General features: G+C 55.3%; 1 protein-coding gene across 30 annotated transcripts in view; it reads left to right on the top strand.

Moving 5' to 3' along the window:
• MACF1 (microtubule actin crosslinking factor 1) overlaps nucleotides 1-15,450 on the top strand; it is a 146,759-nt gene that overhangs the window by 107,479 nt on the left and 23,830 nt on the right. For 18 of the 30 annotated variants that reach the window (XM_042793746.1, XM_042793744.1, XM_042793752.1 and 15 more), the window contains 13 exons: nucleotides 5,085-5,246; nucleotides 5,394-5,564; nucleotides 6,509-6,675; nucleotides 7,479-7,638; nucleotides 8,097-8,423; nucleotides 9,080-9,164; nucleotides 10,106-10,347; nucleotides 10,502-10,708; nucleotides 11,564-11,683; nucleotides 12,825-12,932; nucleotides 13,287-13,505; nucleotides 14,080-14,283; nucleotides 15,074-15,082. In XM_042793746.1, the coding sequence (XP_042649680.1) occupies nucleotides 5,085-5,246; nucleotides 5,394-5,564; nucleotides 6,509-6,675; nucleotides 7,479-7,638; nucleotides 8,097-8,423; nucleotides 9,080-9,164; nucleotides 10,106-10,347; nucleotides 10,502-10,708; nucleotides 11,564-11,683; nucleotides 12,825-12,932; nucleotides 13,287-13,505; nucleotides 14,080-14,283; nucleotides 15,074-15,082 (2,181 nt within the window). The remainder of the gene's footprint in view (nucleotides 1-5,084; nucleotides 5,247-5,393; nucleotides 5,565-6,508; nucleotides 6,676-7,478; nucleotides 7,639-8,096; nucleotides 8,424-9,079; nucleotides 9,165-10,105; nucleotides 10,348-10,501; nucleotides 10,709-11,563; nucleotides 11,684-12,824; nucleotides 12,933-13,286; nucleotides 13,506-14,079; nucleotides 14,284-15,073; nucleotides 15,083-15,450) is intronic. The other 12 variants (XM_042793757.1, XM_042793753.1, XM_042793736.1 and 9 more) reach the window with 3 other exon arrangements.

The raw sequence follows: 15,450 nt of genomic DNA, 5'->3' as shown, positions 1-15,450 counted from the left end.
CAGCCAGCCCCGCGGTCCCCGAGTTGTCCGACACGGACTCGGTGCAGATGTTCCTGGAGCTGGAAGAGCAGTGCCTGAACGAGGACGAGGGCGATGGGGCTGTCCTTGGCCACGGGGAGGTTCTGCTCTCCCCGATGGACTCGCAGGGGCTGGACCCAGGTTCAGCCAAACTGGCCGAGGCGGTGGTCGAAGCGTGTCAGCGTCGGGCCCCTTTGGACATCAGCGCTTCGGACTCTGCCGTCGTGTCAGATCTGGAGGACTTTGACGTCACCTGCAGCTCGCAGGTGCTGAGCATGCTGGAGCCAGCGACGGAGCCCTTTTCGGAAAGGGACACCTCAGCCGTCACCCCGACAGACTCGGACGGAGGGGCCTCACCCAGCCCCGTGGCTGCGGTGGGGCCGGGCTCCTTCCAGCAGGGCTCTCCAGCACCAGGGGAGGAGGATGCACCTGACCCACTGGTGGATCCGGAGCTCGTGGACGGTTGCGTGGTGGCGGTGCTGGTAGCTGGTGGGATGTCACCTCCTGAGACAGGAGCTTCTGGCTTGGAGGGAGCTGGTTACCCCACTGCTCCGGTGGGGTGGGGTGAAGATAACCAGGACTTGCTGGGCCCTGATGGTGAGGTATCACAGCTCCCCCAGGAGACCTCTCCTGGCCGAGTGTCCCCGGCTGGGCTGTCCCCCTGCCAGCCCCCAGCTCCTGACACAGCGGTGGAGGAGCTGGGGTCCCCCCCCCAGCAAAACGAGGCCGGTGGTGAGGGGACGGATCCATTTGGGACCCATCACCTTCCGCCTGAAAGGACAGAGCTCGCCACCTGGGATGTCCCAGCACTGGTTTCTGAGGATGAAGCCACGGAATTGGGATCAGAGGGTGATGGAGCTGAGGACCAGACTCATCTGGCAGAAAGTGGGGATGCTCGCTCTGGTTCTCTGCCGCCTTCCCACGCCGGCTCTGCATCAGAGCCGGGCTCTGGGGCTCTGCTGACATCTGCGGCGCCCGTTGAGGGTCTCCCGTGGGAAACGGTTCCCCTGGGCCAGGACCTGGCTCTGGAAGGGGCTGCCCACACCGCAGGGTCCCCCGCGGAGGTGGCTGTCGTGCCTGGGGAGACACCAGCAGCTGTTCTGCAGCCGGGAGACCTGGACTTGCTGTTTGCCTGCGGCTGGGAGGACCGGCTAGCGGCAGGGTGCTGTACCGTGGTTCTGGGTGAGGGGCTCCCACGTGCTGCCAGCCCGGCTGCCCCAGGAGAGCTTCCCAGCATGTCTCCTACTGTGGGGCAGCCTATTCCTGATGCCATCCCGTGGGATGCTGCGGGGCTTTCTGCTCCAGCTGACCCACCGGCACCAGGGGATGTGGCTGTCCCAGAGCATCAAGCTCAAGAAACACCGCTGGACACTGGGGACCTTACCATGGATGCTGAGGAACCATGTATTGACCATCCCCCTCCAGATGCCACCACCACTGACGTGCCCTTGGTGGTGGAAGAGCTTTTAGATGCCCCACCACCCTTTGCTGATGTGCCTGTTGCCACTGTGCCACCACAAGCGGCCAGCCCGCTCGTCTCCGGTGTCAGGGATTCCGGTGGTGGCCCTGCACCGCCAACAGTGGGGGGGCTGGTCGTGACCTTGGGGGATACAGATGACTTTGCCAGCATGGTTGACTTTGCCAGCACGGTTGCACCGCCCATCCTGGAGCACCCAGCCGCCGAAGCGCTGGCTTTGGAGGACGACCCCGCTGCAAGAACACCCGCGGCGGAGGACGGTGCCTCCACGCCGCTGGGCACGGAGGGTCCCCCCTCTGCCTTCCCACCCCCCCCAGAGCAACCCACCACCCCAGATCCGCACGAACTGCTGGGCACACCCTCCACCGCGGCACCCACTGCACAAACCCTCCCCGGGGCCACCCTGGGGGACACCCTCTGTCCCCCCAGCCATGGGGGTGCCCCTTCCCCGGCACCCGGTGAGGGAGAGGTGCCCGCGGGCACGGAGGGGCCTCCCAGCACCGCTCTCATCGCAGAAGGGCCTCCTGCTCTACCAGATGGATTCGTTCCAGACAACGAGGTATTTGTTGCTCAGACGCTCGCAGACGGGATTTCAGGTGCAGAAATGGCTTTATTTTGCACTTGAAGGGTGGGTGGGAGATGGGAGCCCACTTGGTAACTCCCGGTCATGATCTGCGGGGTTCAGGCTTCAAAACAGCCTTCTCCCTCCTGAGTTCAGCTTGAATTTGGCAGGCAGAAAGTTTTGGGGGGGAGTTGTGTATTTTTATAAGTAGAGGAGGCAAAAGGCTATCGCTGCTGGGTGATCTAAAGTATTGTCTTGAACTTTTTTGGCTCGTTAAAGCACGTTATGGTCACTCAGATGTAGATCACGGGCTTCAGAAAAACCTTCTTGCCGGATCCTGGCAGGATGGTTCCCATCTTTGAAGCTGAAAATCTATCAGAAGAGAAAATCCTGTAAAATTAAGTGCAAGTAATTCCCATCCTGAGCGGTCACCACTTTCTGTAGCTTTTCAAGTGAGCAATGAGGTGCTGAGTTTCTGAACGGGCGTGGGAAGGGGGTCAAATTCTCTCCGGCGTTTGGGGATTTGCTTTACCGTGCCGTGCTAGCGGCTTTTGCCTGGAGAGACCTCAGTGGTAGAGTTCCCACAGCCGAGCGCTGATTTACTGCCATCTGGATTAGGAGAAATATCACTAAGGAGACATCAGAAGTTAGTCAGCACCAAAAATCCTGATTCGGTAGCAATTACTCATCCTTTGGGCTGTGCCACCCATTTAAGAAATGTGCGTGGAGGGGTTGGGAGAGGTGCTTTCGCACGGGGGGGTCCCTGTGAGCACGAGCTGGGGCACCTGTTGAGCCCCTCAGCGAGGAAAAAGCCGTCCGGTTCTTGCCGGTGTCTGTCTGTCATCTGAAATTCGGTGCTTTGGTGTCGGCGTGGCCTTGCTGGTGGGACCCTTATTTTACGTGCAGCATCTCTGATTGGTTAACCCCGTAAATCTTCCCCTTGCTCAAACGCTGCCGAAGCCGTCGGCAGCTCCGGGGCGATGCCGGGGCGCTGCCGGTTCTCCCCACCCCGGGGCCGGGCTCTGCGTTCGGCAGCGGTGGGGTTAAGGAGCGCGGCCGCCGGGGAGATGAGGGAAGCAGAAAGCAAGGGGATGCTTTGGGAAGCGTTTCTGGGAGCCAGGAGGGGGTTTGGTGGAGCAGATGTCCTTCTGCTCGCCAAGATGTCTGTCCAGCCGCTCCACCCGGGCAGGACACCTCGCTCTGCGCCTTCCTCTGCCCAGCAAAGGGTGTATGTTAAATATTTCTTTCAAAGCTGACTCACAGTGAGGTTAATGAACCAAATCACTGGAATCTTTTATGAGCAAAGAAAAAGGAGTGCGTTGGACGTCCTCACTCCCGAGGCCATTAGGGTGATGATCTGTGTAACGCTGGGCCGCGCCGTGTGTTGCCGGTAGCCGTGGTGTGACGGCCCAGCTTTCTGCAGGGCTCCCTCCCTGCCCGCCTGCTCCGAAGCCCTGGAGTTTGTTTTTTTTGCAGAGGGCTCGGACCCAGCCCGGCATGCCAGACTTATCAGCCTGATCCTTTTGTGGGTTTGGCGGCTCTACCAGCCAGCTCCATATATAAACAGTAACAGGAGGAGCGTCCGGGGAATTGGTGATTTCATGTCACCATTTATTTCTTATAACCGTGGCATAATTCTCCCTGAGCAAACAGCTCTGGACAATGTCTGCCAGCACACCCTTCGGTTCATGCCCTGGAGCGATACCTCCCTGCCCTCGAGTTGCTGAGCTCTGACGGGGAAGAAATAGCTTTTTGTTTGAAAACGGGGCAAAGAAAGTCAAGGCGGCTCCTCTTGCTCAGGCTGGGAACTTTCTCTGTGTGTGTTTGGGGTTCGGGTGTTGTTTTTCATGCGTGTGTTTGGGGGTTTTTGCCTGCCTTGTGTTCCTTCAGAGGCAAAGCAACTGCCGGGTGCAGAGACCTGGGCCATCCGTGAGCCGCTGCTCTGCTAGGAGAGATCTTGCATCCGAGTGGGAATTTTTCAGCGCCGTCAATGTCCGTTTGTTCTCGGGCACGTGAGGAGGAGGCACGCTTGGGAAAGCAGGCGGCTGGCTGCAATCCCCTCCGCTTCCCAATTAGAAAATATTGTGACGGGGCCAAAGGCTCTGATCCTGTCCTGCGCTGGGTGCGGGGCGACCTGCGCTCTGGACGGGCTCGTGGTCCAAGGGACCAGAGTACGCGGTGAAGGGCTCTGCTCCCGTTTTTGGGGGGCTTGTGCTGTTTGCCCTGGGGAAGCAGCACCCCCTCGTCCCTCGGGACCGGGCTGTGCAGCCACCCCCCAGAGAGGGACCGTGCACGGGCGGGCGGCTGCGTCAGCCGGTGGTTACAGCAGATCCACAGCTCTGATAAAGACCACTTATCTCCTTCGCGGAAACAGGATTTTCCCTGCTGCCTGTCTTTACAATGGGGAGCTTCATTCATTCTCCTCCCCCTTCCCTATCAAATCTTTTTTGTTTTAAAAAGCTTCTCCCCAGAGGATTCCCAGGCAGGACCGTGCCAAATATGCGGTGCGGTAAACGACAAGCGCATTAATTGCCTATTGCCTTTGTCTTTCGAAATACAGCTAGCTTCTCGGTGTCTGTAATTTTGTGGTTAACAAAACTCATGTGATGTCAGCTCCCGGTTCTCAATGGCATCAGTGGGAGAAATGCTTCGAGTTTTTCCCCAGGAGCATTGTTTCCCAATCTGATGGCTGACCAGAGCCGATGCTCTCATTTCTTCCCCGATTTGCACTCTCCACCTCGCTCCGGTGCTCGGAAAAAGGGGATTTACCCATTTGAAAGCAGAGACAGATGCATATAGATCCCGAGCCATGCTCTGCACCAGCGAACGCCTGCAACATCTGTGTTACTGGGTCAAGGCAAGGGAGGAGTTTAGACAAACTTGCACAACTCTAATAAAATCAGTGCAAGTAGCTACTGCATCTTCTCTAGAGGAGAAAGCCTGTTGTATCTACTGAATGATGGAGGGGCTGTAAGAGCATCTTACGGGTTATAAATACCTTTTCTCTCCCACCCTTCCCATCCCCAGCTGTTCCAGAAGGAGCAAGTAGATCCTCTCCAGGTAAAACTACAGCAAGTCAATGGAGTTGGTCAAGGACTCATCCAAAGTGCCGGGAAAAACTGTGATGTCCAAGGGCTGGAGCATGACATGGAAGAAATCAACACCCGCTGGAACACCCTCAACAAGAAGGTGAGAGCGCGGGGAGGGGCTGTAACTTGTTTCTCTCGGCCCCGTTGGGGTCTGGTGGAAGAAGGGGATCATCAGCAGGGAGCTGAGGCGCCGGCGTCGATGCATCACCCCGCCTGACCGTGCAGTGGGGTTGTGTTTGGGGTGCAGGTGGCTCAAAGGGTCGCTCAGCTGCAGGAGGCCCTGTTGCACTGCGGGAAGTTTCAGGACGCCCTGGAGCCGTTGCTGAGCTGGCTGGCGGACACCGAGGAGCTCATCTCCAACCAGAAACCTCCCTCTGCGGAGTACAAGGTGGTGAAAGCCCAGATCCAAGAGCAGAAGGTGAGCAAGCACAGGGCGGCGATGGGCTCGATGGGAGGGAAAGCTCTGGACAACCAGGCAATATTTCGGGGGTCCATCTGTAACATCTAAGGCGTAGCTGGGACGTCCACAAGCCTGCTTCTTTCTTGGAGGCTCTTCTACTTGTTCCCCACATTCTAATCTAATGAACAGGCAGCTCGTTTGCCCACGCTCACTATCTCCATCATCTAAATCACCAGCACTACTTTATTGTCCCGCTGCCTCTTGAAGTTTGCTGCTGGTTTTGCTGGTCAGCCGTGTTTTTCCAGCCCTAGGTTTTGTTCGTGCTGGTAATTCTGCCGTGTCAGGAGCAAGCTGGCGTTGTAGGTACTGGTTTGGTTATTTGGTCAAAACGAACGTACGAGCTGTAAGAACCGACTCGAGGCGTGCCGGTGTTTGCAGAGATAAGAGCCTGGGTCGGCGCCTGCCCTCGTGAGCAGGCGGATGAAAGTTCAAGTGTAGTCAGGGTAAAATGTTTTAGAAATGACTTCTCACTGAGGCTTGGTCCGACGTATTGAGGCTTTGAAGAGGAAATTTACTTAAAGTGAAAGTTAAAAACCGGATCTTGATAAGTTTGGGGGGGCGGGGGGTGATGGGGAAGCCTCTGAAAACTTCTCTGGCACAGAAGTGCTTTCAATCTCTTAGAATAGAACAGAACATTTCAGTTGGAAGGGACCTACAATGATCATCTAGTCTAACTGCCTGACTACTTCACGGCTGACCAAAAGTTTAAAGCATATTATTACATTATTTTTTTGTTTTTTGAACTGGTTTTGATGGCAGAGGCTGTCCCACTGGGCTGGCTTGGGTCTCAGCCCCGTCCTTACGGTGGTTTTCAGCCGCAATTAGAGATCTGCTATCTCTGAGGTTCTGCTGCTCCAATCTGGTAACTTTTACCCTCCTTTGTTTCACTGCTGATGCTAAAGCTGCTCCAGCGGCTCCTGGACGATCGCAAAGCCACCGTGGAGATGATCCAAGCGGAAGGAGGGAGGATCGCCCAGTCGGCCGAGCCGGTGGACCGGGAGAAGATCGTTGGCCAGCTGGAGAGCCTGGAGCGGCGCTGGGCAGGGCTGCTGGGCCGGGCGGCCGGCAGGTGAGGGGGGCCACCCCGAAACCACGGGGCCAGCTCGTCCCACCGCTCACGGTGCCCCGGAGCTCGGCGTTACAACACGTGGGGAGCCGGCGGAGGTTTCGGTGCAGATACATCCTGGAAACAGCTGGAAAACATGAGAAAATCAAAGCCTGGTGGGGGGAACTGAAGCTGATAGCGGTGGTTTACAATGGCAGGGAAGAGCTCAGATTAAATAAATTCCCTGCAGGGGATAGATGTTATTTTTATTCCTCTAAGCGTTAACATTTAGCTTGAGCAGCAGCATCCTGTTGACACCTTTCTGCTGCCTGAATATCGTTTATGAGTCGCTTGTTGCTACATAAGCTAATGTTTGAGGTTATGAAGTCACTTCTGAGGGCCAGATCAGACCCTCCCAGTGTTTGAAATCGCTGCCAACCAGACGGACTGTCCGTCCAGGTCTTGCACCGGTGCCAGGCTGTCTTTGAAGAGAAGCTCAGCAGCTCTGAAACACCAGGAGCCTGGCCACAAGCTGAGCACATTGGAGGATCCCCGAGATAGTGATAGGAACAGAAGAAAAGCAGCGCTATGGGGGAGCCTTTCTGTCACCTTCCCGGGGGGATAAACTGGACTCTAAAGGCACAGCTGCAGGAAAAAGCTTATTTTACAGCTTCCCCACGTTGATTTTTCTGTTTGCTTTCGCAGCCACAGCGTCTCACCTTGCTTTGAACAGGGCTGCTTTGGTTCCCTCTCCCTAATACTCGGAGCTGTTTCCCATGCCTGGCTCCAACAGGAGCTGATCCTTAGTGTTTTATTCCTTACTATAGGCAGAAGCAGCTGGAGGACATCTTGGTCCTGGCAAAGCAGTTCCATGAAACCACGGAGCCCGTGTCGGACTGGCTGTCGGTGACGGAGAAGAAACTGGCCAACTCTGAGCCCATCGGTACCCAGACTGCCAAAATCCAGCAGCAGATCAGTCGGCACAAGGTAGGACCCGTGCGTGCACGGGAGCCGCTGGTGGAGGTGGTTGGTATCGGGTTCCCCTCCGGTGGTTGTTTCTGCCATGGCGAGGGGGTTTGTGGCACAAACAAGTGTTGGAGGAGGTATCCAGGCTGCTTTATGTACAGAGAAGGCTGCAGTCCCTAACCCACCAGTGTAGGTAAATACTAAACTGATGTCTCTGCACCGCGCAGCGAACGGATCTGGCTCAGGATAGAAAAACCATTCCCATTCTTGTGTTTCTTTTAAACCTTTTTTATTTTGATGCAGTTTGCCCGTTCACGGGTGGGTTTTGTGTCTCCTTCATTCCTTCAGTTGTATTCATTATTTCTGTTTCCCCATTTATGTTTGTTTGTGGGTTTTGTTTTTTTTTTTTGTTTTTTTTTTTAATCCATTATTTCACTCATTTTCCTTTCTGTTGTCCATTTTATCCTCCCGGCATTCAGGCTCTAGAGGAAGAGATAGAGAGCCACGCGGCCGACGTGTCTCGGGCGGTCGGTGTCGGGCAGTCCCTCTCCTCCCTGAGCTGTGCCGCTGAGCGGAGGCTGCTGGCAGAGAAACTAGAGTCTCTGCAGACCCGCTACGGCGAGGTCCACGACCGGTGCTGCCGGAAGGCAGCGCTGCTGGATCAGGCGCTGTCTAACGCCAGGCTCTTTGGGGAGGAGGAGGTGGAAGTGCTCAACTGGCTGGCTGAGGTCGAGGACAAGCTCGGCTCGGTATCCGTAAAGGATTACAAACGGGACGTCCTGCAGAAGCAGCATGCCGACCAGCTGGTATTTTCCATTTTCTTCCATGTTTATGTTGTTTATTTTGTTGCGTTTATCTGGTTTTATTTTTGTTTCTGGTCTGACTTTAATTTTGCAAAGTTTGTTCCGCTGCTGGTTCTCTTCTAGGCTCGGAGAATTATAAAGAGATTTCATGTGTTAAAAACAATAATTGTGGCCCCAAAAATGGGTTTCCTGGGGAGGGTGAAACTTCAAGTGATTCATTTGCTTTGTGAACAATGTCTGAGCAAGCTTGGCCACCCCATGCCTTTAGAAAGCTGGATGCTGTTTCCAAGAATGAGAGCTTGAAAAGCCCAGTGGGTTTTCTGAGCCAGGCTGGCCACCGAGGAAGCCGTCTGCTTCCGCTCCCCGGGGGCCGTGCAAGCTCTCGAAAAGAGTGAGGTTATGTCTAACACAAGGGCAAGTTCTTTGGTAACACACATCCAACGGGTTGGGATGGGCTTGCTCTAAGATTTGAGCCTTGGGGTCCCAGAAGTCCCACTAAGTCTCGCAGCAGGAGAAGGGTGACCGGACAAGTGTCAGATCTGTTGTCCACCCTTCCCGTGCTCGGTAGGAGCAGTTCGTGCTCTGCTTGAGCATCTCTGGCCGGCGGGACTCGGGCACCTGCCTGCAGAAGGATAACCCCCATTTGCCTTTCTGTGCAGGCTTTGAACGAGGAAATTGTGAACAGGAAGAAAAACGTGGACCAAGCCATTAGAAACGGGCAAGCTCTTCTGAAGCAAACCACAGGTAACATGAAGATCTGGGTGTGCTCTGGCCAGTGGGGGGGGTCTGGGAAGCCCCCCGTCCTCCACATGGTCTTCCCTGGGAAGTCCACGCTCTGCAGTGGGACGTTGTTCTCCCTCGGGTCTAGTTTCCTTTCAGATACTCCCCAAATAGCTGGTTTGCATCCAGGCCTGGACGCTGAGCTACAAGCACTCCAGGTTTACGACTTAGTTGGACTTGGTTAGTCCCAAGTACCAACCTCGCAGCTTCGTGAGCGGGTGATTCCCAGCGCCGGCACGGTGATGCTCAGCACTGAGCAGCCCTGCAACGCGAGGGAGGGTTTTCTCATTGCATCCAGCTGCTAAATCACATGGAAAAGAGGTTAAAAATACACCCAGCCCTTTCCTAATACTGCTTTCCCATACTGAGCAGTTGTTGCTGTTGCCACGTGGGTGTGAGTTTATGTTTATGAGTGGGAAGAAAGGTCGGGGCAATGCATTTCCTTCAGATGTGGTGTGCTCGGAGCAGATGTAGAGACCTCTGTCCTTGTGGGAGACGTGTAGCAGGAAGAGTGATTACAAAGAATTTGGCTTGCAGTTTCTTGTCCCCTCGGAAATAGCAGTGAAGAGTGAACTGGACCTTTTTTCTTGGAGCTGTGACATGTTAGTTGAAAACTGAGTTGTGGTGGCTTTGGGGCTTGTGGCAAAGGCAGGCTTCGCAGCACGCTTCCTTCCTATTACAGGGAGGAGGTGGATGTTACACTGGCTGGTAGAAAATGTCAGCTCCAAGAGCAGCTTCCTGGCTGTAAAAATAGGCTTCTGAGTTGCACTGATTTAAAGAAAAGTGAGACTGAAATCAGCTATTTGAAATGGGGGGGGGGGGGGGGGAGCAGGGCAGGTGGCTGCTTAAACCTTCCTGCAGCCCCCCCAGCCCAGCCCCGTTTGCCCCTCGCTGCCGTCTCGCAGGGGAGGAGGTGTTGCTGATCCAGGAGAAGCTGGACGGAATCAAGACCCGCTACTCGGACATCACCGCCGCCAGCTCCAAGGCGCTGCGCACGCTGGAGCAGGCTCGGCAGCTGGCCACCAAGTTCCAGTCCACGCACGAGGAGCTCACCGGCTGGATGAGCAAAGTGGAGGACGAGCTGGCTTCTAGCGGGGGACAGTCCCCCGCCGGCGAGCAGATACCCCAGTTCCAGCAGAGGCAAAAGGTGGGGGCTGGCGGAGCAGCACCCAGGGGACGGGGGCACGAGGGTGGGAAGCTGGCGGGGGGGGGGGTTGCTGGCTGTTTTGAGAGGCTGGGGAGGGAGGAGCTGGAGGGGGATGAGCGCTGAGAGGACACGTGGCTATGGGTGCCTTCCACAGGAGCTGAAGAAGGAGGTGATGGAGCACAGGCTCATCCTGGACACGGTGAACGAGGTGAGCCGGGCTCTCTTGGAGCTGGTTCCCTGGCGAGCCCGCGAGGGGCTGGATAAACTCGTGTCAGACACCAACGAGCGCTACAAGCTGGTCAGCGACACCATCAAGCAGAGGGTGGAAGAAATCGATGCTGCTATTCAGAGGTCTCAACAGGTAATTTAATAACCCTGCCGGAGGCTGACGGGTTTTCTTAGGGAGAGCGGGAGCGAGCAGCTCGGCAGCACGATGGCGGCGGGAGGGATAGCGAGCACAGCCCGACAGCAGGGATAAATCCCATGGGGAATGCCAGGAAAAAAAAGAACTGGCCCCACTAGCGGCGTGTGGCAGCGGGGCTGGTTTCTGACCCCTCCTGTTGTGTGTGGTTTGGATAGGGTAGCTCCGGTGCAGCACCGCGTTATCCTGCCTGCAGGCTTTTGCTTGCGTGGGTGATGTAGATGGTGTAAAACTGATGACAGGTGACTTTCAGGCCTGGAAAAATGTCATCCCCTCCTGTGATAGCACAAGGATTTGTTCTAGGCGAACAGTCCTCTCAAAAAAGGCTTGTTCTGCACAGACTGGAGCCTGTGGAGCGCTGTGAATAACTGCCCTCGCTGGCTTTGAGCGCTCGCTCGACGTAGCTGAGCATGCCAGCAAAATGACGGTGTAAAACTCAGGCATCCCTTTTCCCTGCGGGCAGGGAGGGCGGATGGAAAGGCAGCTGCCCCACCACGCCGGGCTCCTGGGGCGCAGCGATGCTCCGTGCCCCAAAACCAGCTGCAGGAGCCACCGGCTGCGGGACAGCGGCTGCCGCTGCTCTCGGAGGGGAGAGCGTGGACTCAGCAACAACCTGTGGCCACCCTGATGTCCCCTCCTCTTCCCCTGCCCCTCAGCCGGGCGAGGCGTGTTCCCCCCCACCCCAAACATCCCGCTGGGTCCCCCCCCGCGTTTCCCACCGTCCCCAGTTTGCCGCGTGCTCCCTCCCTGGTGCCCATCGCTAACCCGCGCTGCCTGTCCTCTCCCGGGTGCCAGTACGAGCAGGCGGCCGACGCCGAGCTGGCCTGGGTGGCCGAGACCAAGAGGAAGCTGATGGCTCTGGGTCCCATCCGCCTGGAGCAAGACCAGACGACGGCTCAGCTGCAGGTGCAGAAGGTAGGTGGGGGGGCGTGCAGCGAGGGGGGGGCTGCGGTTCAGAGGGGGGCAGCTGTACCCTGGGGGAGAGGCTTCTCTGGGGTTCGTAGGGCTGAGCACGGAGCAGCGGGAAAGGTGCAACGCTTGGCCTTGGTAAGGAAAAGGTAAAAATGAGGGAGAAGGAGGATTTAGGGAATCGAAGTGTTCGGCTTCTAAAGGAAAAAGCCTCCTGGCCATTTGCAGGAGCCAAAACCTTTGCACGGCCCTTTAGGGCTGGATGGATGCTCTGACCTGGGCTCCACCCCTGAGAGTGGCTCCTCTCCAAGGCTTTTCCCCACGGCCGCCGGAGCAAGCTCTGCCTGGGTCTTGCAGGCGTTGGCAGCAGGAAGGATTTAGAGAAATGTATATATTGATTAATGAAGGTGCTTTTACATTTGCTTTTTGCTCATTGTTCCTTGCAGTGGGGGACTCCTCGTTTCCCTCCCAGCAGCCAGACGTGGAACAAAGAGACACTGGGGTTTTTTTATATCTTTGAGATGAGCTCATGCCTGAAAGAACGTGCACTTTAAATAAACGGCCGTTTTCTTCCCTTACCAGCCTCAGCAATCAGAGCAGCATACGGGCTTATTGGATTTAAAAAAAAAAAAAAAAAAAAAAAAGGAAAAAAGAAAAATTAAGACATTGTTATAAGGGAGGGGGACTGAACTGTCGAGCATTAAGTTAAATTGAGCTCAGCTTGGCTTCCTGCTGTTAATCACGTGGACCTTGGGAATGGCAAAGTTATTGGTAGATGCAGTTCTGGAAAGCATCGTTGCAGGACATTAACGTGCTTGCTAATAAATGGATGGTGGGGCTTTCCCTCCAGTGAGGACCCTGGGTGTGGAAGTGGACTGATACCTCATTTTAAGTGCTGCTTTCTGGTCTTTGAGAGGGAGAGGTTGATGTAGATGAGTCATGAGAAAAACATGCAGTAATCTGCATTTTCAGCCAGGTTTTCAGCACGCCGCAGGACGCTTGTGCTGAGTTTTGCGTGGTCTCTGCGGCGCTGAGCTCCGCTGCCTGCTACAGCTGGCACAGGCAGGAGAGTCCCATGGATGGGCTGGGGGAGAGGTTGGCCTCAGCTCTGATTTCTTTCCTTTCTTTGGACGTTTCCTTTCTGCAGGCTTTTTCCATCGACATTATTCGGCACAAAGACTCTATGGATGAACTGTTCAGCCAGCGCAATGAGATCTTTGGGACGTGTGGGGAGGAACAAAAAGCTGTTCTCCAGGTGAACCTCCCTCTGCTATTTACTGCGACGGGGGAGACAGGGCGGGGAGAGAGGCGAATGCTCGGCTCTTGCACAGCCTGAAGTAGTTTAAAATTACTTCATCTTCAGTAATTCCCACCAGTGTTAGCAGAAATCTCTTTACATTTATTACGCTCCTTTATTGCATGTTTTTATTGCAGTGTTTGGGGGGGGGGCGGGGAGGGACAGCAGAGATTTCTGAGCCTGTTTTAATTGGAATTACAGCTTGTGCGCGTGGAAGGCCACCAAAGGCACTTCCAGCTCGCAGCGTGCTGCTGGCGCTTTTCCTGGGCCCTTTTACATCTCTCGTTGTAACTCTCCTCTCTCTTTCTTTAGGAGAAAACCGAGTCCCTGGTGCAACAGTACGAAGCCGTGAGCCAGCTGAACTCGGAGCGTTACGCTCGCTTGGAGCGTGCCCAGGTCCTGGTCAACCAGTTCTGGGAGACCTACGAGGAGCTGAACCCGTGGATCGAGGAGACACAAGCCCTCATCTCCCAGCTGCCTCCGCCGGCCATCGATCACGAGCAGCTCAAGCAGCAGCAGGAGGACATGAGGGTAAGAGGACGCGGCGTTTTCATCTCCTGCACCATCGTTTTTTCTACCTTAAACAGGAGCGCAGCGCTCGCGGGGGCGAGGGTGCCCTTTTCCTGAATTTTTTCTTCCCTTTCTCTTCTTCTTCTGCGGATCCTGTCTGTGCAGTACAAGTGTGCTGTGCGTGTACCGTGTGGAAATCACTAGTTGCATTGGAACGCTTCTTGTGCAAATACAGCTTGCACCCAAGGGAGCCTGCCTGCCTGCGGATCTCCTGCCTGACTGTGGCAGGGGAAAACCGCTTTGTGCTTTTAGGGTAGAGAGCTGCAACGCGAGTTTCCTCAGTGGTGTCCCCCGGGGGGCTGCGGGGAGGGTCAGGAGCCGGCCGGGCCGGGCGATGTGCCGGTGCGTGCAGAGCCATCGCCTTGTTAGGAAGAGCCGAGTGCCATGTGCTTGGCAGATGCTGAGTCAAGAAATCAGCGGTGTGAGTTCACTACCAGATACGATCATTGTTCTTGGAGTGTCGCGTGAAATAAACAGGCAGCGGCTTTCAATAGATTTCTAAACATGTATTTTTCGCCCCCCCTCTATTCCCTAGCAACTGAGGGAGTCCATTGCTGAACATAAGCCTCATATTGACAAGCTGTTGAAAATCGGACCGCAGCTCAAGGACCTGAACCCGGAGGAAGGGGAGATGGTGCAGAAAAAGTACTCGACGGCCGAGGCCATGTATGCCAAAATCAAGGAGGAGGTGTGCCAGCGGGCTCTCGCGCTCGACGAAGCCGTCTCACAGTCCACCCAGGTACACTGGGGAGCAAAGGAGCCGAGTCTTCTTGTTGCAGTCCCCTGGGGAAGCCACGTGCTCCGAAATGCGGTTTTATTCCGAGTGTTATGGTTGTAAAACCCTTTATAAGGCACAACGTGGTCAGACACCTCCAGGGTAGTTTCCTGCTGCTCAGCGCTGGCTGTGAAAGCAGGGGCGAAGGCGTTTGAGTCTCGACATAGTAAGTAGGGTAATAAATTTTTACAACCTCAATAATGATGCAAGTTCAAAGGGGCTGTTTTGGCATCCACCCAAGGTTGGAAGGGCCCGGAGAGCCTCTTGAAAGAGCTCGGAGAGATAAGTTTCATTTCTGATAAGCGGTGTGTGCAGTGAACAGGATCCTTTGTATGGGAGAATTAACAGTTGTCTCCGGGGTCTGGGCACCTCCAGAGAGGTCAGTGACTGCAGGAGCAAAGAGATGAAAGGAAGGGCAGAGACTGTAGGTGCTAAAATCCAGCAAGGGGGTGAAGAGTTTCTGCCGCTGAGGGTTTATGTTCCCTAGTTACGTTTCATTTCACCCCGTGTTACCGTAGCACAGTTGGTTTTTGTCATGTCTGGGTGTTTATTTTTTTTTATTCCTGTATTGTGTAGTCACTTCTCTTGGTTTGCACCTGTATTAACTCCGAGTTTTTCCCCCCCACACCCCCGTCCCGTCTCATCTCTCACTCCCATTGTGGAATGTGTTATCTGTGTGTGTTGCTGCCTGTGCCCGTCCTCCCCACATGGTCCCACATTTCATTCTTGTGTTGACTGCGCCCCACCATTGCAGATTACAGAGGTAAGCCCCACCACCACAGACGTTCATTTACACTCTTTCTTTGGGCTGACTTTGGTTTAAACCCAGACTTTTGTTTCTGGCCCATGCACAGCTCAGCAGAACATGCTTAAAAATTAACTCCGGGGGCCTGAAATCACATTTGTGTGATGGCTTTCGTTGCGTTGCCGCCCGGTCTCGGCGGGAATGCCGCTGGGAATGCTTCCTGCAAAGCCGAGGTTTTGCTTTCAGCGGGGTTTACGCTGATGCACAGAGCTTTCTGCTCTAGCTGGACTTGCCGGTTTGCTCCTGCTTGATGGCTGAACCAGCGTGCCCTGATCAGCTTTGCCCCGAGAGCCCGTCTCCTCTCTGCTGTTAGAGCCTGGGACTTG

Source organism: Tyto alba, unplaced genomic scaffold (genome assembly GCF_018691265.1).
Source record: "Tyto alba isolate M040663 unplaced genomic scaffold, T.alba_DEE_v4.0 Super-Scaffold_20, whole genome shotgun sequence".
Taxonomy (NCBI): Eukaryota; Metazoa; Chordata; class Aves; order Strigiformes; family Tytonidae; genus Tyto; species Tyto alba.
The sequence above is the reverse complement of the archived record's forward strand: the minus strand, read 5'-3'. Positions and strand labels throughout refer to the sequence as shown.